The sequence below is a fragment of the Polypterus senegalus genome, chromosome 17 (genome assembly GCF_016835505.1).
Source record: "Polypterus senegalus isolate Bchr_013 chromosome 17, ASM1683550v1, whole genome shotgun sequence".
NCBI classification, from domain to species: Eukaryota; Metazoa; Chordata; class Cladistia; order Polypteriformes; family Polypteridae; genus Polypterus; species Polypterus senegalus.
In genome coordinates, this window is record NC_053170.1 from 11,763,138 (window position 1) to 11,785,701 (window position 22,564).

The following is a 22,564-nucleotide window of genomic DNA, read 5'->3' on the forward strand; positions in this document are numbered from 1 at the left end:
ACCACTTTGCAGAGATCTGTTCTATCTGAAGGGAAAGGGTCTTCATTAGCAGGGAGGTGCAGGAACGAACTGTTTGGAGAAGGCTGTTCAGGCACTTCAACCCTACACAGGAGTGGGAAAAGAGGAAGAGGAGGAAGAAGAAGAAGAAGGGGTCTGTTCTTACTTTGCCATTCAATTCTTTTTCTGTGCCAAAAAGCCAAGTAAACTGCATTGGAATTCAATGTCGGAGAACTCCCAAATGGGAGAAGAGTTTATATGAAGAATCTCTTCGCCCAAGCTGACCTCCTGCAGCCCTCCCTGGGGGTCCATTCCGAAGGAGTCACGAGGCGAATAAAGCAACGCAGACAGTGGGGTTTGGCTGGGCAGGGAGGCTGTTTGAAAGTCGCATCCACTTCTGTGCCCAAGTGCTGGTCCAGCAAACAAACTCATGAGAACAGGGGCAATCAAGGGGTGACCCTAGACGGATGGATGGACGGACGGAGCCAAGACACCACACTGGAGAGACGGTCGTCTGCAGCTCGAGCGGTCCGGTCACGTCACATGTGTGTGTCTGTTATTGGGATGGCGGAAAGGAAAGTGACCGGCGAACAAACCCCACAGCTGTGATCTCGCGCAACGTCAGGTGAAGTGACGGCCTGCCGTGTCCCTGGGCTCGTCGAGGGGCCTGCGCTAATGGAAATGTGACACCCGCCAGGGTGTGGAGTGACAGCCAGCATTGATACTCATCGCAAAGGACAGATTCGACACTGACAGAGTCATGTGCAAGGTGGCTGCTGCAGATGTGGTGCTTCGGTCACAGCATAATTAACACTGCCAGCGCTTTAATGAACAGGGACACCAGAAGAAGATGCTGGGGGAGCCTCGGAAAGCTTAGCGCGCAGATACAGAAGTCAGTAGATGGCGCATGGACAATCAGAACGGCGTGGATACGCTGGATTGGACAATTTTGAACAAGACGGACAGCAAAATTGAGAGACGCCATAGTATATGGCAGTGGAACATAGTGGACAAATATGTCCAAAAGCAGAGCAAGATGAAAAGAAGCATTAATGAAGACCATGGACAAGAAGACATAAAAGTTAGGAGGAATCAGGTGGTCAGATAAGGAAATAAATGATGGTGGTGGATGCAACAGAGATATAAATAAAGTGATGGTGGACAGAACAGAGATATGGACAGAGTGGTGGCAGACACAATGGAGATACAGCTTAGGTGACAGTGGACACAATAGAGATGTAGATGAGGTGGCGGAGGATACAATAGAGATATAACAGAGAAGAAGGTGGCTAAAATGAAGATATAAATGAGGTGATGTTGGACATGATAGAGATATGAATGGAGTGATGGTGGATACAATACAGATATAACAGTGAAGAAGGTGGCCAAAATGGTGATGTAGACAAAGTGATGGTGGACACAGTAGAGGTATAAACAAAGTGATGGTAGACAGAAGAGAGATATGGATAAGGTGATGGTGGACACAGTAGAGAGGGAGATTAGGTGATGGTGGATACAATAGAATTATAACAGAAGAGAAGGCGGCCAAAATTCAGATATAGAAGAGGTGATGGTGGACATGATAGAAATATGGAAGAAGTGATGGTGGACACAATAGAAATATAATCAAAGTGATGGTGGACAGAAGAGAGATATGAATGGAGTGATGGTAGATACAATGGAGATACAGCTTAGGTGATGGTGGCGACAATAGAATTATAACAGAAGAGAAGGCGGCCAAAATGGAGATGTAGATAAGGTGATGGTGGACATGATAGAGATGTGGATAAAGTGATGGTAGACAGAAGAGAGATATGGATGGAGTGATAGTGGACAGAATGGAGATATAACAGAGAAGAAGGTGGCCAAAATGGAGATGTAGACAAAGTGATGGTGGACACAGTAGAGGTTTAAACAAAGTAATGATGGACAGAAGAGAGATATGGATGGAGTGATTATGAACATATTAGAAGTATAGCTTAGGTGATGGTGGACACAATTAAATTATAACAAAGAGGAAAGCAGGCAGAATGGCAATGTAGATGAGGTGACGGTGGACATGATAGAGATATGAAAGAAGTAATAGTGGACAGAATAAAGATATGGACAGAGTGATGGTGGACACAGTAGAACTGTGAAGACGGCCAAAGTGGCGATGTAGATGAGGTGAGAGTGGACACAATAGTTATATGGATGACAGGATGGTGGACACAATAGAGTGTGGTGTGATGGCCAGGATGCCTCAACAATGGAATGACTCGGCGAGAGAGCTTGTCCAGGACTATATCTCCCCTGGAATACTAGAGGGCAGCCCCCCTTGGCTTGCAGCGGGGCCACAGGTTTCAAGCATGGAAGCTCAACCCTGTTGGGTCTGTTGCCACTGCCAGGGGGCGCCTAGATGTTTGCTGAGCCCTTGTTTGTGGTACTTCCGCCACACACAGAAGAGCTGCCGGAAGAAAGTCATTGGCCACTACTCAGGGAGTCAGAGTCGGGAGGGAAGAGGAGTAGAGGAAGAAAAAGAGAGACAAAGAGAAGAAGAGGACTATGAACTGCACTGTGGTGCTTTGTACTGTGCTGTGCCCTGAGGAGTGAGAAGGAAGCGCTTCCCAGATGTGAATCAAAGTGTGTTGTGTGCTACACTTGTGTCTCTGCCTGTCTGTCTCAGGTTGTGGTGGCTGGGCGTGCCCCAGTGGTCGACAAGTGTTATGGAAGAAGTGATGGTGGACACAGTAGAGATACAGCTTAGGATGAAGATTGACACAATGGAGATATAGACAAGGTGATGGTAGACACAAAGGAGTTATAATGGAGAGGAAGATGACCAAAATGGAGCTATAGACAAGGAGATGGTGGATACAGTAGAGATATAGATGAGGTGTTGGTAGACACAATGCAGGTTATGGACAGAAAAAAAATGGAGACAATGAAGAAACAAACAGCAGTTAAGGTACAAGGGGCCAGGGGGGGACAGCTCACATCCTCCCCCCCACCCCAAATGCTTCTGTGGGCTCTATGAATGCTCTCCCCAGGCATTTGAACAATCGTCCATGAAGATGAGGAGATGCTTTAATCTCCAATCCGGCGCTGGAGGGGGATTCGCTCCCAGTCCACAAAAACAGTTTCTGATTTTAAAACTGGCTTATGAATTGTCCACCCAATTGTTTCCAGCTCCCAAACCCACTTTACCATTTCTGGCATCGCTGCTGGCTAAAGATGAGGTGATGATGGACACAATGGATTTATAATGGAGATGAAGGAGGACCAAAACAGAGATAGAGATGAACTGACATCAAACATGATGAAGATATTGGAAGGATGAAGATGGACACGATGAAATTATAGACGAGGTGACGGTTGACACATTGGAGCTGTAGAGGATGTGAAGGTGGATGAATGGTTAAGTGGACAGGATTAAAATGGACACAATGGGGGTGTAGACGATGTGATGTTGAATTTGAAGGAGTTTTTGCGGAGGTAAAGATGGCCACCATGGAGACACAGGCAGGATGAAGATGGACAGTATGGAGTTGTGCTCCCTAACATAAGAGGTGTTTTGAGAACCGAAGTTGATGCAGCAAATATCACAAAAGTCCAAAAATAAGAACAGCGCTGGACACAATGGAAAAGGACAGCAGTAGTCGGGTCAGTAATGCAGAGAGTGGACACAGAAGGCAGTGAGGGACTGGAGTGGACGTTGATTGGGTTGAAAGAGAAAACATTTTTTTGGACTTGCAGCTGGACATGAGAGAAACAAAAAGAAAACTAGTTTGTACATAAAGGTATTAAAAGGTCGGTTAGTCTAATCAGGCCGTGCTCAGAACAGAGATGGACACAGTTGGTAGACCTGGTCGCAGTCAGATATGCACAGTGAGAAAAGGACAAAGCTGGAGAAAATGGACATCCTTCCTTCTTTTTCTATTCCTTTCTTCTGCACTTGTCCTCGTCTTGTCTTTTCCTTTTGCTCATCCAGCTCACCGGTCATCTGCGTTTTTCAGAAGAACATCCTGTCCACCACCCCAGGACAGCTGACTTGGGTTTGCATTGCCTTTGCTCATTTAGTCGGCTCTGTAATCCAAAGCAACTTGAAAATCGGATCTCAGGCGCTGACCCCGACTTTGGGGTGTTGCTGGTCCAGCGTCCGGGCTGAGTGCCGAAGTGATGGCCTGCTGATGGATTGATTTATTTTTTTCTTTCTTTATTCCGCCCACAACAGAATGGCCAGTTTGTTTTGCCTCGACTAATGGCTGACCGCTTCTGCTCTCCCGCTCGGCCGCTTGTTTCCCTCGGCTTATTTTCCACACCGCAGACCTTTGGCTTTCTCCATCGAGCCTCCATGCGGCGTTTTGTCAGCCATTGGATTGTCGGCTCAGTGGTCAGTGAGCTGCAAATCGCCAAATTACAGAAGGTGGCCCTGGAATAATGAAGGCCACGGGGTCAGAGTGTGGTTGGGCCTCTGGGAGAAATTCAGACGGACACGGTGGACAAAGAAGGAGTTAATCAGAGAGGTGATGGACATGCTGGAAATGGAGATCACTGACTGAGGTGGAGACGGTGGACAGTGCAGTGAAATAATGGACACAGTGGACAATAAAGGCCTTAATCAGGGAAGACATGGATGCAGTGAATAATGAAGGGCCTCAGTGGACGAAGAGTGCACTGTCCAGGGAGGAGATGGACAATGTGGGCAATGATTCTTATCTTAACACTTATCAGGTTAGAGATGGAGATGGTGGAGAGTGACATGAAGGTACTCATCAGGGATGATACGGTGGACAATGAAGGATGTAAATGATGGACATAATGAACTTAAAGGACCGTTATCAGGGCAGAGATAAAGTTAGCAGACAATGACGTGAAGTGATGGACATAGTGGGCAATAAAGGCATCAATCAGGAAGGAGATGGACGCAGTGAATAATGAAGGGCAGTGGTGGGCACAGTGGATGAAGAAGACACTTATCAGGGTAGAGATGGACAAGGTGGGCAATGAAGTACACTGACTGACACAGTGGACAGAGACGGCACTAATCTGGGATGACGTGGACACAGTGGACAAAGAGGACACTTACCAGGTGTGATGGATGATATTTAGAGGTGGGTGTCCTAGCCAGGAGAGAGGGTGGTTCCTTAACCGACCAGGAGGCCAGCGCCATGCCACTCCAAGAAACGGGGCAATGAAAAGGAAGACATGAGCATCCCTGCTGGGTTAAATCCAAGAACAATACCAAGTCAGAAGGCCTGTACAAGGGTTCAATAAATGAATGAATGATTTTCATCCATCCATCCATCCTTCCATCCACATATCCTCAAACTCACTTATTTACTAACCTAATCAAATTCTTGTAACTTATTTATAATAACATTATGAAGTGCGACTAACCCACTGGAGTACTTGAATTAAAGTGTTCAAAGAAATATATGAGTTACAAAATGGAAGGGTGAATCAGGAAGGGTGCCATCTTACCAGCACCATAGGCTCCTGGGCAAAGTAGTACTCTGGGCCCCTGTTTAAATAGCAGAAAAGAAACATACTTAGGCCTTATTTATATAGCGCCTGGAGAATGGGAAAGGCGCTATATAAATCAAATGTATTATTATTATTTGTATTATAGGCATTAGAAACATTGTGGGCCCCTGTGATCCCTGTGCACCCTCAGCCAGTGCCCATTGTGCCCATATGTTAAGACAGCCCTGGGATGGTAAATTAACACAGAGCAATAAAGACGTCTGCTTTGCTGCTGAGTCTCTGAAAGTCTGTCTTCTTTTTATATAGCGCCTTTCCTAGTTTTTAACAGTGAGGTGTACACCCCAAGTCCCAGCTCTTTTCTCTCCTATCCACTCTCATGTTGGCTGCCAGATGATCAAGGCATAGTACCAGAAAGGTTCTGGTTTATATAGCGCCCTACACAGCAGACAGCTTATCAGGGTGCTTGACTTGGCTCTGATGGTGAATAGTTGTTGGGTTTGAACCCACAGATGCCCAACCTCAAGTTCATCTTCATCACTGTTGGTCAGCCTTGTGTGTAGCCCACTCTGCCGAGGTCTCCCTCTTCTGTGTCATCCATGCTTTATTTGATGTAGTGCCTTTCACAAGCACATCATCAAGGGACTCATAGGCTCAAAGGGCAGAAGGAGGAGATGCCAGTCCTGCATTACACAAACAAAGGGAGAGCCTGCAGACTCTACTTGGTGCCAGTTAAGGCAGAGCCAGGATGCCCATTTTCTGGACAGACACTAAAAAGGCATGTGTAGTGGAGACATGGGCAAAGTCACACCTGTCCAGTCCAACAAGTTCTGTTGCTGGTCTTTGAAATCCACAGCTTGACAGTTAGGTTGACTGGGAGTGAGTGCCATCTTGCCCATGTTCTACCCGTTTCATGCAGAGCCAGTCTCTTTCTTACATAATTTGGGTATCCATTTCATTGAAGCTCGTCACGCCGATGTGCATCATCTCCCAAAATGAAGCAGGTAAACCCCGGAGGCCAAGTGTGGCACGTGAAAGCCTTACGGGGTCGGGAGCGCCACCGCAGCTCTTCTCCCATCTGATTTTGACGTTAACGTCCCGGCTTTGTTTTTTTTTTATTTTTACTTATCTCTTTTTTGCGGAGGCACGCAGTGGTTAATTTCTCAGCTGTGCCATCTGATTGGGTTAAACATCGGCCAGTAGCTAGGAAGGGGGTGCGTGCTGTCTCTCACAGACCCCCCCTCTTGAGCGTACTCTGCTTGAGGGCGCACAGATCAGTAGAGCATTAAGCTTTTAATTGAGGTGCATATGTATCATTCCTCAGAGTCGAGGCAGCCGGGATTCACAGGGAGCGCGAAAGCCGTCGGCGGCACCCAGGCACGGGGCTTTCTCTCGGGTTTTGGATTCGAATGACTTTTAACGCTGGAATACGGACCTGTCAACAGCGAAAATAACATTTAAAGAAAGCAGACTGGCACTCGGGATTGAGGAGCGACTTGGAATTGAGCGAGCAGATCGGAGCGGAGCCCGGGCGCAATGCTGTTAGGTGAGTGAAGAGTCGGGGGGCTGAGTGAGCGCTGCTTCCGTCTTGCATGGTCGCATTGGTGGGCTTGTAGAGAAGTGCCTCCCGTTTGGTAGGAGGCAAGAGTCCACTTTGGGAGACCTCGGCTCAACCCGCCTCAATAAATGGACGTTGAAACGAACGGCTGTGCCGCGGTATTCCAGAGCTGGTGGGCTCGCTAAGTATGTGCAAGTGAGGGACGGACATTACTGGTGAGCTTCATCGCGATCTCACCTGAAGAACTCATATGTACGCCTCCTTTAAAGATGTACTCGTAATATGGGGGCTTGAGGTCACGGGAAGCTTGCTTTGTGTCCGGTGCTGCGGGGATGGGCTCGGAGACCCGCGACCAGGAATGGGCTTAGGCAGGTGTGAGAGATGTGATATATGTTACGTTATGATACAACGATACGGTGAACTTTATATAGGGGAGTATGTGCGCTCATAGCCCGTTAGTGTATACCTATAGCCGTATACCTATACAGGGTGGTCCAGATCTAATTATGCAGATCCAGATCGTCTGGATGACTTTGCTTTATGAGGGGACGATTCCAGTTCGGCGCGAAGACGATTCTTCATGTCGTCAGTTCGCACACTTCTTTATGGTCCGGGATTTTCCGGGCGATTTTCTATATGTAATAAACTTAGTAAGTTAAAGCGTAATGAAAATTGCATAATTAGATCTGGACCACTCTATACTATGTACATATACAGTATAGAACATATTGACATGTTCGTGTACGGAACGTATGTCTGTGTGTATACGTATATATTAAACAGTGCTCAATAAATACACAATATGTAGCGCATGCCTCACAGCTATCGGCAATGGGCTTCAGCTCCTGTCATTTTCTCAGTAGAATTTTAATGTTCTCCCCATCCATCTGAGTTTTATATTTCAATTTTATCTCAAATCGCAAATACCTAAGTGCTTTGTTAATTTCTAACCCCAAATTGACCTGGTATGAGTGACAGTGAATGTGTACCCAGCAATCACTGGACTGGTGCCATGTGCTGCGGGGTCAACCTGCCCTGTACCCGGTGTTTCTTGGCATGGATGGGATTTGACGCCCCCGACCCACTGCTGCATAAAATGATTCAGAAAACTGGAGTGATGTGGATGTGTGTCATATAAATGTCATGTAAAATGTGTCTGTGTGTGTCATATAAATGTCATGTAAAATTCATATAAATGCGAGTTGAACCGACATTGTCAGGGTATCCCAACATGACAAAATTCGCAGTGTTACATTAGTGTCAAAGTAACTGTTAAAAGCATATTTATGGAAAGTGAGGGCCCAAATATATATATGTATAATACACACACACAGGGGTGGGCAAAAGTGGGTTTACAGCTATGAGTATAAGAAACCCTTCTTTATCCTTGTATTATTTATTTATTAACTGTTGCATTATTTTATCTGTCTTATTATTATTAAAGTGCATTCTTGGGTGTAGCAATCATAACATACAAATAACTGTAAACCTAGTTTGCCCAGCTCAATATACTGTATATATGTATATGTATGAGACTATTCCCTGTATAAGCAGGTTAGGAATATGAATTTTGTATACTGTAGGTCTTAAGGTAATGCAGACTGTCCTGGCAGCATTAAAATATATAATGTGTGTGTGTGTGTGTGTGTGTGTGTGTGTGTATGTGTATATATATATAAATATATAAATATATATATATTTATATAGATATATAGATATACATATATAAATATGTGTGTATAGATATGTGTTTGTGTTTATATACAATAGTTTTATCCATTTATTTCTCTCTATGTATATAGATATTGATCTAGATATATATATATATATATATATATATATATATATATATATATATATATATATATATATATATATATATATATTCATAGAGATTAAAAGATAGCTAAAATGAGAGAATAGATGGTATACCAGTGTAATATACTACAGTATCTAAATGGTATAAATTTCACATATTTAGCAATACAAATGTAAAACATTTTAAATAACGTATAGATACAAATGTAAAACATTTTAATTAACGTATAGATATATGGTGTCCATCCGTTTTCAAACCTGCTTAATCCAGTTCAAGGACTTAGGGTGCTGGTGTCTATCCTGGCAGCATCAATCACAGGACAGGACTCAGTTGTGTGCCCGCTCAGCCATGTGAGACTAATTCCGAGTCACCACTTAATGCTGAGCCCACCTCCTCAGGACATGGGAGGAGAAACCCAACGCAGACACAGGAAGGATATGCAAACTCGACACCAGCAGTGCCAAGACATGGGATTCAAATCCATTCTCTTGGTGCTAAGAAGCTGCAGGGCAGATCACTGAACCATCCAGTATGCACCATGTGTGTATGTGTGTGTCAGGGCAGTGCACCCTGTAATATACTGCAATGTAAAAGATATGCTCTGTAGTAATCTGTATACATCAATTCATCCATTTTTGGATTCGTCTTAACCCAGTTCTGGGTCACAGAGTGCTGAAGCCTGTCCTGGCAGCGTTCTGTGGAGGAAGGAACCCTGGATAGGATGCTGGCTCATCACCTCCATCGGTATAATGAACACATGAAATCTTATCCACGATGCTATAGGCTCCATCTGCGTATGACCTTGAAACTGACTACAATGATTCATTTCGTTAGATAGCTATAGGGCACCGTATACAGTGGTATTAAATTATAAGAAATGAAAGGCGTTATATGATTCTTTTGAAAATGCGCTACATGACAGATCGCCAGTTATTTGAAAGGCACTTTTTAATAATGACTCCGAGAACGTCGCCTATCACTGAGATACATTTTTAAAAGTCACGGCGGTTCTTCAGAGCGATCCCATAAGGAAACTGCTGTATTTTTGCTCCCCAAAAGAACCATCCACATGAAAGACCCTCTTCTTTATTAAGGTTCCATGTAAAGCCCTGAGTAGATGAGCCCCGCAGCGGGCACCTGATTTCAAACGGACTCTCGCTGCATAGACTCACGCTGGCCGAGTTCGGAGTCTCTTGATCTGTTAGTATCTTGCCAGATCGACCACTGGACATTAGGGATTTCTGTTTTGACCACATGTTAGGAACCTTTTCAAAGCAAAGGCCCTGTTTCATGTGCAGAGCCGCCCTTCCCAGAATGAAATGGTTCTTTGTGAGACAATCAGGTCGACTAGGAAGCGCACACAACCCAGTAAAGCGCCACTTCAGGTCCAGTATGTGTGCACTTGTGGCTCCCACTGGGCGCTGCCTTGACTCCGAATTGAGTTAAGCGGGTTTAAACGGCACAGATTCCTATAGTATTGTGCCCAAGGAGCGTGACAAGACGTGCAGTAGAGTGGGCAACAGCCCCCATGCACTCTCAACCGAGGCTGATGCTTAGAGGAGACAAATCGACGAATAACGCCAGTTTGCCGAATAAATGCCAAGTGCGGACGCAGCCGGCTCGTTATGGAGGGTTAGCTTCATTTCCGTCGGTTTACATTCCCTTACACGTGTCGTCCACTTTGTTCTCCGCGTTGTCCTATAGTCACGTTCGCCCTTTATATCCACAGCGAAGCCATCTTTTCTTTCGGGTAAATATTTCGGCTTTATTAAGAATTCATCTCAAAGGTGGAGAAAACGCCTTGTCACAAAGGTGACACATGCGCCACATCCTCTCCAGATTTCTGTGACTAAACGTGTGGGGGTGTGCGCATAAAGACGAGTAGGTGAACAGCAGCTCTTCAACGTTTTGTTCTGTATTTAATTTTATTCGTGTGTGCAGCTGGGAATGTCGCGATGTGAAAGGCGCTATACACGGCAGGGACCCACAGAACTGTTGCCTTTAATATATAGGTTTGGGGGCAAAGTGTAAATACAAAAATAAAAACAAATAAACGGTGGTCCCATATTGCTCCCGTGTGTGCGTGTTTGTGCCCCCCTGCTGTGTACTCTGACCATCCCGTAACCTGTGTTTGATTAAGGAGAATTTGCAGATGTTTTGTCTCATCTCATCATCTCAAAGTTGATGATCTCGGCGACAAGCAGGACAAGCAGGCCAAACCCGCACTTTTAATTTTTTTTTACGTAACACAAAGAAACAAACTTCTGTCCTTATTGCGTCCTTCTATTCGGCCCTCGTGGTGTCGCCTTCGGCAGGCGCACTCCCGCTTCTGTCCCGGTGTTTCGATTGGTGGTGCGCGCCTCGCCGATGTATTCATGTCCTCCTAATCCCATTGGCTCAGATAATAACGCGCTCAGTCCGTGTTCTCCGTTATCTGACACCGGCACTATAGGAAAGATAAACGGGTGGGTCTCAAAGTCGCTAGGCAATTACATACAAGGGGTGCCGGGGGTCCCGTACAACGTGAAAGAGATAAAGAAAGGGAAGGGGAATCTGATGAGCAACTCGTCGCGCTTCAGTGCCTCGGCGCACAGATTGGGATGGGGGAATCGAGGTGAAAGGATCCACCTGGAAAGAAGCGGCGCGTTTATGAAAGCTCGATGCCACCTCTTTATGTTGTGAATAGCTTTTTAAGGGTGCTATAAAAAAATTAATTAAGAGGGTTCGGAAAGTATCTGGTTAATACGATAGTTGTAGAGTCTCAAAGAAGATAAACGCTATATAAAAATCGTGGTTTAAAAAAATGAAAATGCCGTTTGCTATAATGAAAGGTTCCGTTTTGCACCTTAATTGTTACGTCGCTTTCTAATAATGTCAACAGGGGCCGTGCTTTTTGAGATCAGACTAAAGCTTTCTGTTTTAATGTAATAGTCGATTCCATAGCTAAAGGAACTATATAAATAAATAAATAAAGAGCGATTCATTCGAGTCGTCATTTGTTTCAGCGATTCCTAATTTTTGAAGACTTAAAGAGCATGGTCGAGTTGCCCCTCGCCTTAGGAGTCTGCCGGCTCCGTCGCGAAAAAAAAGAGAAAAGAATGAAGAGTACGGGAGAGATGTCAAACGCGGCGCCATCGCGGAGAGTGGGAGTGCCCGGGGAGTTAGTGAAGCTTGGCAAGGTCACCGAGGACTTGTGGTGGTGGAGGGTACATCAAACGGCAGCGGCAGCGGCGGAATGCTGTGCTCGGCTTTCGCTTGCTGCTCTGGGCACCTTAACTGTACGTTCATCCTTCGTCTCTTGCCTCGCCGATTTCCACGCTGATATTCATATCTGCGCGCGTGAGCGTGTGTGCGCGTTCACGCGCGCGCGCTAGCTTTGAAGGCAGAAGACGCAATTAGAACATTCTCGACCAAAAAATGTTACATTTCCTTTCATAATGCACTGTTGCAAGGCCATCTGGGGGGCTGGGGGTTGGATTTGTTCTCCTCATGCCCGAATAACCTTATCGCAACACACACACACCACTCTAGCGCCAACTCTTTACTCTTCATCAGTATTTTAAAGCACTTTGAGCTGCTGTCATGTATTAAGATGTGCTGTGTAAATACATTTTGTAGTTGTTCTACTTCTTCTCATCCGTCAGATAATTTCCCTTTCATATAGCACCTTGGCCTGCTGGCACCCAGTTCAAAGGAAGGCGTTTATCTTCGCTAGCAGCTCGCCTGCCCTTTTAAAAATATAGAGACGCGTTTGCTGGCTGATCCTGTCGTACCTCAGGCTTCACCAGGCTGCACTGTGATCCTGCCGATTCTCCTGCCTCGCCGATGTTCACAATGCGCGTGTCTGTGTGCTACTTTAGGCGTCCGCGCAGGCTTTGAATGTAGAAGACACACTTAAGCTGTGGTGGGCTGGCTCCCTGCCCGGGGTATGTTTCCTGCCTTGCGCCCTGTGTTGGCTGGGATTGGCTCCAGCATACCCCCGTGACCTTGTAATTAGGATATAGCGGGTTGGATAATGGATGGATGGACACACTTAAAAGATGCTCGGGGGGAGAAAAAAAACTGATATGCTTTGGAAGGACTATTTTGGGGTCTCTCATCACACTATAATAACTTTAGCACAACACACGTACACCCTACCGCCGGAGATTCACCAGCTCTGCAGTTACATCCCCTTAATCTACAGAGATCTGGTTTACATGAAGATCAAATCCTGAGACGTTCACATATGTTAACAAGAAAAGAGAATGTCATGGGGGTGCACTTATATTTTCACACGATTGTACATAAACATAATTTTGTTTTATGTATTTATTTAGGAAATGATGCCAGTCGAACATGCGCCAAATATCACCCCGTCTCCACGGCAAACAGCGTAAGCCGATATACTCATAGATTCGTCAGATTCAGTTTGCTTTCAGGCAGGATTAGCATTTTTCCGCATCACAATAATGAAAAAGACAACAACCCAACCTGAAACAATAAAACAATTTTTTAACGGCACATTTCCGCAGAAAACCCCCGAAGCCCCATTACCGCGCATTATATAACGGGTCAGCAGGATGACGTCAGGAGGCCCAGCGGTCTGTGCAGACGGGCAGCCTTCACGGACCCTCAATGGCTTCTGCCATCAGTGTTGAACTCACACCACCATTCGGTCTCGGGGAACTGCGCATCTAATCCACCACCACCTAATCCCTTCAAAAATGTAGGATTGGACACTTTTTAACATTTTGCTCCTGTGAGAGACCACCATCCTGCACTCTAGCCCTACAAAGTAACATCTGGTCTGATCTCAATATCTTCTGTGTAGAGTTAGACCCCATGAGCGTCTCCTGCTCTGACCTCCCAGCTCCCGCTTCCCGATTTAGGAATGGAGTAAGCGGTTTTGGAAGTGGATGGATGAACAGCTTTCAGATGATGATTTCATTCTGAGCCTGCCTACCACTCGTAAAAATAAAGCTTGCCAAATTGCCAACCATCTTTGGTTTCCTACAGAAAAATCTACAAGAAGCTTCCAGAAAGACCCTTTCTGTATTGGGATCTGAAAAAGCTTCCATAAACAGCAATGCCTAGAAGGTAACAGATTTGTGAAACCCCAATGGGTTCCTGATTATAAAAACGCTGTTACTTCATGCGATCACACAGGTTAATAAGTTCAGCTTTCTAGATTACATTAAAGAACCCAGTAAAATGCCAGTCAAGAGCCAACATTTGGAAGAAGACTCCACCAGTTTCACCTGACTAGTGTGATCCAGTCAGAGCCCAGTCTCCTGCAGCTTTTATTGTGTGTCAGGCTGATCCTGCCTGTTTGATCAAGTCTGAGCACCGTGAGGCTTTATTAAGGCTGCAGCCGCATCCCTTCATATAAAAAAAACCCTCAGGCTTTACCAGTTTGCACTCTTTTGAGTCTGCTGATCTCAAAAATCTGCCAGTTACACGTGTTTCAGTCTGATTGGACCTCAGAACTCCGCAGCTTTACCAGATTGCAGGCTGATGTTGTTATGTTACACTGGAGAGTATGACCCTGTTAGGCATCGGGGTCCTGCAGTCTTAAAAATAAAATAACAGCTCTGTACTAGCACTCGGAAGGGTTGTGTGATTTATCATTGAGCCTTTGCTTAACAAAGAACTCTTTCATTCTGGGAAGAATTCTTTGCATGTGAAGATCTTTGGCCTCTGAAAAGGTGCTTAATACATGGACCAGACAGAAATCTTTAATATGGCGTAGTCGGCAGGATACTGACAGATTAAGAAAACCTGAACTCCGCCTGTGTTATTGTATGCATTGAGTCCTTTAAAATCGGGAAGCCAGTGGTATATTATAAATTTGTTACCATTTATTATTATCACATATTTAAAATTCTATTAATGATTTTTAGAAAAAAAATTAAATGTTTAATACTGCATAGTGTAGTGGGCAGGATAGTGAAAGATCAAGAAAATCTGAACTCTGCCTGTGTTATTGTATGCATTAAGAGTCCTTTAAAATTGGGAAGCCAGTGGTATACAGTATTATAAATATATTGCCATTTATTATTATCACATATTTAAAATTCTATTAATGATTTAAAAAAAAAAACTGAAATCTTTAGTAATGTATAGCGTAGTCGGCAGGATTGTGACAGATCAAGAAAATCTGAACTCTGCCTTTGTTATTAATCGGGAAGCCAGTGGTATATTATAAATTTGTTACCATTTATTATTATCACATATTTAAAATTCTATTAATGATTTTTGAAAAAAAAAATGAAATGTTTAATACTGCATAGTGTAGTGGGCAGGATAGTGAAAGATCAAGAAAATCTGAACTCTGCCTTTGTTATTGTGTGTATTAAGAGTCCTTTAAAATTGGGAAGCCAGTGGTATAAAGTATTATAAATATATTGCCATTTATTATTATCACATATTTAAAATTCTATTAATGATTTTAAAAAAAAACTGAAATCTTTAGTAATGTATAGCGTAGTCGGCAGGATTGTGACAGATCAAGAAAATCTGAACTCTGCCTTTGTTATTAATCGGGAAGCCAGTGGTATATTATAAATTTGTTACCATTTATTATTATCACATATTTAAAATTCTATTAATGATTTTTGGAAAAAAAATTTAATGTTTAATACTGTATAGTGTAGTGGGCAGGATAGTGAAAGATCAAGAAAATCTGAACTCTGTCTTTGTTATTGTGTGCATTAAGAGTCCTTAAGAATCAGGCAGCAAGTGGTATACAATATCATAAATTTGTTACCATTTACTATTATCACATATTTAAAATTCTATCAATGATTTTTGGAAAAAAATGAAATCTTTAGCACTGTGTAGTGTAGTAGGCAGGATAGTGACAGTTCAAGAAAATCTGAAGTCTGCCGGTGTTATTGTGTGCATTAAGAGTCCTTTAAAATTAGGAAGCCAGTGGTATACAGTATTATACATATATTACCAGTTATTATTATATATTTAAAATTCTATTAATGACTTTTGGAAAAATGAAATCTTTAGTACTGTGTAGTATAGTAGGCAGGATAGTGACAGATCAAAAAAATCTGAAGTCTGCCTGTGTTACTGTATGCATTAAGACTCCTGTAAAATCAGGAAGCAAGTGGTATATTATAAACCTATTACCATTTATTATTATCATATATTTAAAATTTTATTAATGATTTTTGATATTTATAAAGTCACGTATTCTTGTTCTTGTCCTTATATCATTCTTCTTAAGGGCACATTCATTGAAGCTGAGCAACTAAGCATTTCACTTCGCATTGTACCGTGGGTATAATTTGTATGTGATGTGGAACCTGTTTTGGATTGTAACTAAATAAAGAGCCTTTCTGGAACCTTCTGTTGAATGGTTCTTTTTGAAATAAAAAAAAATAATGGTTCCCCTGTGGCATTGCTCTAAAGAACCAGTCTGGCCCCTTTACTTTTTAGAGAGGCAGTCGTCCACATTCAGCATCCCCTGAAGGCCATCCATTCCCTTCTGTCCGAGGTGGGCGTGCGTGCGGGCGCATCACAACCAGCGGTGCTCTGTCAGGGTATCCTCCTTGGCGGGTTGCACTGTTAATAGTTACTGCTCATGTGCACATCACAGCTACGTCGTATTCTCGAGTGTTTAGTGTCCTGCCTGTAAAGGGGAGCTGCTCGAGTATCGTGTTGTCTTTGCAGAACCGCAGCATCTTGATGTCAGTGCAGGTTCAGCACAGGTTAAGGGGTCTGCGTCTTTAGGGTTAGGTGTGAATGGTATCCACATTCTCCAAGGTATAAACTTAATCGCTAACATAACGAGTTTGGTTAGGCATGTATGTGGTTTAACTATTAGATCTGATTATATTTTTTTTCAAACCGCATGCATCGTCCTCCATATTTGCTGTTTGATGTTTGCTTTTCTATCCATGTGTACAAAACTTCCCTAAAACTGCACTGACATCAAGTCACTAGGATTCTGCCAAAATGCTTAAACATGAGGTGCCACCACATATTTGTACGATTGCATCACATTTTCTTATTTGTCTAACGTCTTCTTCCAAGTCGACTTACAATATTTGAGATACAACTGACAACACGTCACATTGGAGCACAGGCAGGTGAAGTGACTTTCTTACGGTCGCATGGTGTCAGAAGTGGGATTTTAACTTACAAACTGAGGGTTTGAAATCTAATGTCTTCATCATGTATGCCATACAATCGGTGTTTAAGGATCACATGTAGGTAGGCCATGTTTTGTGGACCGAGGGAACACACTGGTGGCAGGTGGCAGAGGAAGAGGTGGGGCACCAACCGGGTCTCAGTATTTACAGTGTCCAAAAATAAACAAGCACATCTAATAATGGCCAAACAGGAAGCAGTGGGAAACAGAAATTAACAAGAGGATTCAAGGCTTCCTCGCATGGTCAGTTTTCAGGTAGAAGCTCTGATCTTCAGTCTGCTCTCCCCACAAGGAGACCCCCCAAAAAAAAAAAATTCTGCCACCCTAGCTGCTTAGTTTGCCTAAATGGCAGAGCAGGTCCTGAGCACAACATACTGCAGCGCAGCATCTTGAGCACCCCACTTGTGTTCATGTTTTAGGATGTGAAGTCCATGTAATGCTGTTGGAAAATTGCAAATTTATAAGTACACTAAACGCGACTTAAGTGTGGAATCAAAATGTTCTGTAACTGAAACAGCAACAGGTACCAAAGACCTCATTAGATCATTAATATTCATGAGGTAGAGTGCCAAACAAACTGCGTCCATTTAGGGGCCATTTTGTTAGGGGTCTTGATTAGCCCTCGGCATCTCTTAGATCGTGTAGGCCTTTCCAAAGACAGCCATCGGGATGCACAGGCCAGACAGGAGTAGCTGTTCCTGGCATTTGCTGGGCTATTCTGAACTATTTCAGGGAAAGCAATCTGAAGACGGATCGACACATAAGGGAATCCCGGCAGGGATGCCTTGTGAGCGGAGTGGCTTCAAGCCCCCTGGTAAGATCGTGAAGTTGAGATAGTCATCCTCGGCCAGTGGTGAGATGTTCTTCACTTTGAGTTTTAGCTCCTCTGTGCTGAGTAAATGTTGAGGAGGTGCGCATTGCAGGATGAACATGCAGATCAAGGCTAACAGCTTAGGCATTTCCAGCATCAACTTCTCCACCAATATAGAAAAGGAACTCAGAGGTTAAAGTGCCTTTCCTGGACACTTTTACACCACAAAACACCCTGCTTGTCCATTTTAATGCCTGATGTCTGTCTTCTGAACCTCTGACATCGCTGGGGTAGAACTTGTATGACGTCAGAGGACACAAACCTACATTCACACCACTTGTCTTAGATAACCTCATAAATGTAAAGGAACCCATAAACATGTAACTATGGGATATATATATATATATATATATATATATATATATATATATATATATATATATGTGAGTGGACTCATAAACTAGAGAGATTTGAAAGGCACTATATAATAAATAGTTGTAAAAGGCACTGAATGATAGATGTGAAATGCACAATAAATAGATAGATAGACATGAAAGGCACTTCAGTATATGATAGATAGATAGATAGATAGATATGAAAGGCACTATATGATAGATAGATAGATAGATAGATAGATAGATAGATAGATAGATAGATAGATAGATAGATAGATAGATAGATAGATATGAAAGGCACTATATGATAGATAGATAGATAGATAGATATGAAAGGCACTATATGATAGATAGATAGATAGATTTTACTTTTTACAGAAGATCATTAAATAAATTCATACGTAAATGTATAGATAAATAGTTCTATGCATAAAAATAGATACATTTTCTCATATTTGTGCAGAGTCAGTCCTTAATTTTCCAACTGTGGCCCCGAGTTCTTACTGAAGTCGTTTTTAAAGTGAATCCACGGTGCCAATTCCTTTCCTAACTGTAATTATCCCCTCCTAACATTTGCTTGAAATGGAAAGGCGCAGCTCCTTCTGTCATTCCTCTTTGTTCATAAAAATGGTTGTTTAAAGGTATTTTACTGGGTTGTGTGGTTCTTTGAGTGGGAGGGGGTCCCGCATGGAGTTTTTGCATGGTCGGTATGGTATTTGCACTTTTCACCAGGTTGCCAAATGAGTCGGTCCTCCTTGGAGTGTTTTTTGGGGGTCCCTCTTGTAGTTTTCACACTGTCCACAACTAGGGTGGGGTCTCCCTTGGTTTTTTTATGCGGTCCACAAGTAGGGGTTCCTGTTTGGAGTTTTCGAGGGATCAATGAGAGGGGTGGTCCCCCTTGCAGTTTTCGTGCTGTTGATGAGCTTTGTCAAAAACGGGAGGAGTAAATGCTTTGCTTGCGAACATCGGAGGCTGCAAACCTAGAAGTGCAATAGACAGTTGACGGGGAGGCCTCTCATTGGTCAGGGGCTAGTCGCCTGAGATTAGGAGCTATAGCTTCTGAAGCCCCCCTAACGACGACACTGTCCTGTGCTACTCTTCCAGAGTAAACAATAACAACAATCTCCTCCATCATGCGGTGCCGATGACGGCCAATGTCTTCATAAAGAGTTCAGGTGGTGGTCCTCGGAATCAGTCAGAATGAAAAAGTCGTTATCTTGAGGGACACTGAGCATTAAAAGAGAGGATCGCTTACTGGGACGTCTTAGCTCTTCGCTAAACAAGTGAGCCTGACGGACCGAAAGATCTCCTCTCGTTTGACAGAAGACGTCTTGTCAGAATCACTTTGTCCATCTGCCACAAGAGGGCACTGCTGAGCCGTGACTGGTCAAAAGGCGCCTTTTTTTCTTTTTCTTTCCTTCAGATGAAAGCAATTGAAATGAAGCGAACGGCACACATTTTTATTTCGATTTTGGAGTCATGGAAGAGATTTATCTTTAACTGACAGCTCCGAAATGTAAAAGATTTTCCACACTCGCTCGTGGTGACAGGGCTTTATTACAGTCGTCAGATCGCTCCCGTGGCTTTTGCACTATTTATTACGGAGTCAGTGAGCAATTATGTGTGCGGGGTTTAGCAGAGGGGGTCTCTCGGAGTGGAGACGAGCGCCGCACACCTCCAGAGCCGCGGAGACTGAAGGGAAAATTAGCTTCAGAGAAGACATCTGGAGTGAAAGGCCCGGCACCCTCTCAGCACCCGCACCTTCTGCCCATTTTTTGTGCCTACACCTCAGCTTGGTGTCCAGTATTGGGTGCCCATTACTGCCAAGACAGACTCTGAAATTGGCAGCTTCATGAAATGGATGGCTGGACTTCACGAGAATCCACGATCCATTTATATATATATATATATATATATATATATATATATATAGCGCCTTTCCTGCTGAGCCTGCAGATCAAAGAACAAGTTAGAGGGAAAGACCTGAAAATTATTTGTTTTAGGGAGTCTGCGTTAGGAATGAGCCTGTGTTTTTAGTTAGAATGCCATTTTAAATGAACGGTTCTGTTGAGTAAAAACTCTTCTATCTTTTGAATTTTTTAATCATTCTTTTAAATGGTCGTCACTGTGGTGCCGGGAACGGCGTTGATATCTGACAGCTGAAGGGTCCTGGGGGCAACAGCAGGCTGGCCAATGTCTAATCATGTCCATAACGGCTTGCTTGAGCCAGTGTCAACGAGCCTGGCAGCCCCTCCACAGCTGGTGGTCTGTCTGTGCCCAGTGCTGCCCTCAATGAGCTTTGGAAGTATAAAGGTGAACCTGCTGCACTGAGAGCTCTTAGTGCTTTTGGGGGGTCCGGCTACTGTGTCTCGGGGACAGACAGAAAAGTGACGCATCTGTGTATGTGTGAGGGCTGAGTCTGCAGGGCAACTGTGTCTACGTGTCCTCAAGGTGGGCGCTGGCGGGTGCACATGGGCAGTCACTGCTGGGTAGAGTTGGGACTTTCTTAAAGCGCCTTTATTTACTGAGGACATTCGAGCTCCCCAAGTGGTCGTCATGATGACCGGGGCTGACTTTGTCAACTGGTGATTTCATATAGCGCCTTTCAGAGAGAGTAGCAGCTCTTCTTTTAATATCAGGTGATTGTATAAAGCAGGGCAGCACGGTGGCGCAGTGGGTAGTGCTGCTGCCTCGCTGTTAGGAGATCTGGATTCGCTTCCCGGTCCTCCCTGCATGGAGTTTGCATGTTTTCCCCGTGTCTGCGTGGGTTTCCTCAGGGTACTCCGGTTTCCTCCCATGGTCTAAAGACATGCAGGTTAGGTGCATTGGCGATTCTACATTGTATCTAGTGTGTGTGTGCGCCCTGCAGTGGGCTGGCACCCTGCCCGGGGTTTGTTTCCTGGCTTGCGCCCAGTGTTGGCTGAAATTGGCTCCGGCAGACCCCCATGACCCTGTAGTTAGGATATAGCGGGTTGGATAATGGATGGATGTATAAAGCACCTCTTACAGTGAGGAACATCTCGTGAATGAACACCAGCTTGTGATTTCACGTAGCACTTTTAACAGTGAATGACAGCTCCTGATTTTATGGGTGCCTTATAAGCAACGATTTCTTGTCATTTTATTACGGTATTGAGCCTGTCAGAGTGAAGAACATCTCATGGTTTAAATTAAACCAGCCGGTTTTCTATAGCGCCTCTTAGAGTGTGTGATTTTATATACAGTGCCTTGTAAATTAAATACCATCTTGTGATTTTATAGCGCACCTTTTATAGCGAATGCCATCTTGTGATTTTATGCAGCTCCTTTTATAGTGAATAAACATGTTTTATAATGAACAATTATCTGGCGACTTTGGCCAGTATTATGCCTGTCAGCGTGAAGAACATGTCATGGTTTAAATACGGTGTGTTATAATGAAAACCAGCTTGTGATTTTAAATGAAGTGCCTTTTACATTATAGATGCCATTACATTATAGGGGCTGGACAGGCATTTCGACCAGAAGAGCGGATGGTTCCTTTCCCAGCCAGAATGCCCATCTGCCTGTTAGGAGTCTCCCGTCCGGGTAGGAAACCATCCCTTCTTCTGGCCCATCCAGCCCCTGTGGCATCTATATAATCTAATACCATCTTGTGATTTTATATGGCACCTTTAATAGTCAATAACATGTTGTCGTTTTGTTTCGTTATGTTGCGTGTGCTGTAATGAACTTCGTCTTGATGATTTATTAAAGTGCCTCAAATAGTGAATGGCAGTTTGTGACTTTTATCTAGAAACTCCCAGATATGCATCTCTAACATTGGCTCCTGCCTTGTGCCCAGTGTTGCCAGCTTACCTGCTGGCCATCTGTGACCTGACCTTGAACTAGATTAAGAGGGTTCGAGGGCAACTTGCACTGCTGTGTTATGTTGTTATGTCATGTCATGTTATTTTATGCTACGTTATGCCATGCCATGTGTGGCAAGCGGCTGAGGATGGCACCGAGTTGGGATGCCCGGAAGGACCGGAGGAGGGCTTACGCCTCCTCCAGACCATGAGGGGGTTGAACGCCCTGGTGGCTTTAGAGACCACGGGAACAGAGCTTAGAAGCTCAACCTCTATAGGGGACCGTGGTCACCGCCAGCGGGTGCCCGGATGCCCGAGGAGCCCTGGCCCTCAGCATTTTCGCCCCACCCGGAAGTGCTGGGCGGAAGAAGACCAGGGACACCCGGAGTATTTCCGGGTGCACAGTCGGCACTTCCGCCACACCTGGGAGGGCCGGCTAAAGGTTACCGGGAGGCACCTGGAGCTCGTCTGGGTGAGGATGAAAAGGGCCACCTCCCTCCATTCGATGGCTGGAGTCAGAGCTCGGAGGAGAGGAGTGGAGGTGGACC

The 22,564-nt window shown here is 44.3% G+C and overlaps 1 protein-coding gene across 5 annotated transcripts in view; it reads left to right on the forward strand.

Moving 5' to 3' along the window:
* Positions 1–22,564, forward strand: part of znf385c (zinc finger protein 385C) — a 311,149-nt gene that overhangs the window by 183,070 nt on the left and 105,515 nt on the right. Inside the window, exon 1 of one of the 5 annotated variants that reach the window (XM_039739854.1) lies at positions 6,768–7,006. The exons of 3 other annotated variants lie outside the window; for them this stretch is intronic. In XM_039739854.1, the coding sequence (XP_039595788.1) occupies positions 6,997–7,006 (10 nt within the window). In that variant the 5' untranslated portion in view covers positions 6,768–6,996. Of the gene's footprint in view, positions 1–6,767; positions 7,007–21,694; positions 21,757–22,564 lie in introns of those variants that run through there. One more of the 5 variants, XM_039739853.1, reaches the window with a different exon arrangement.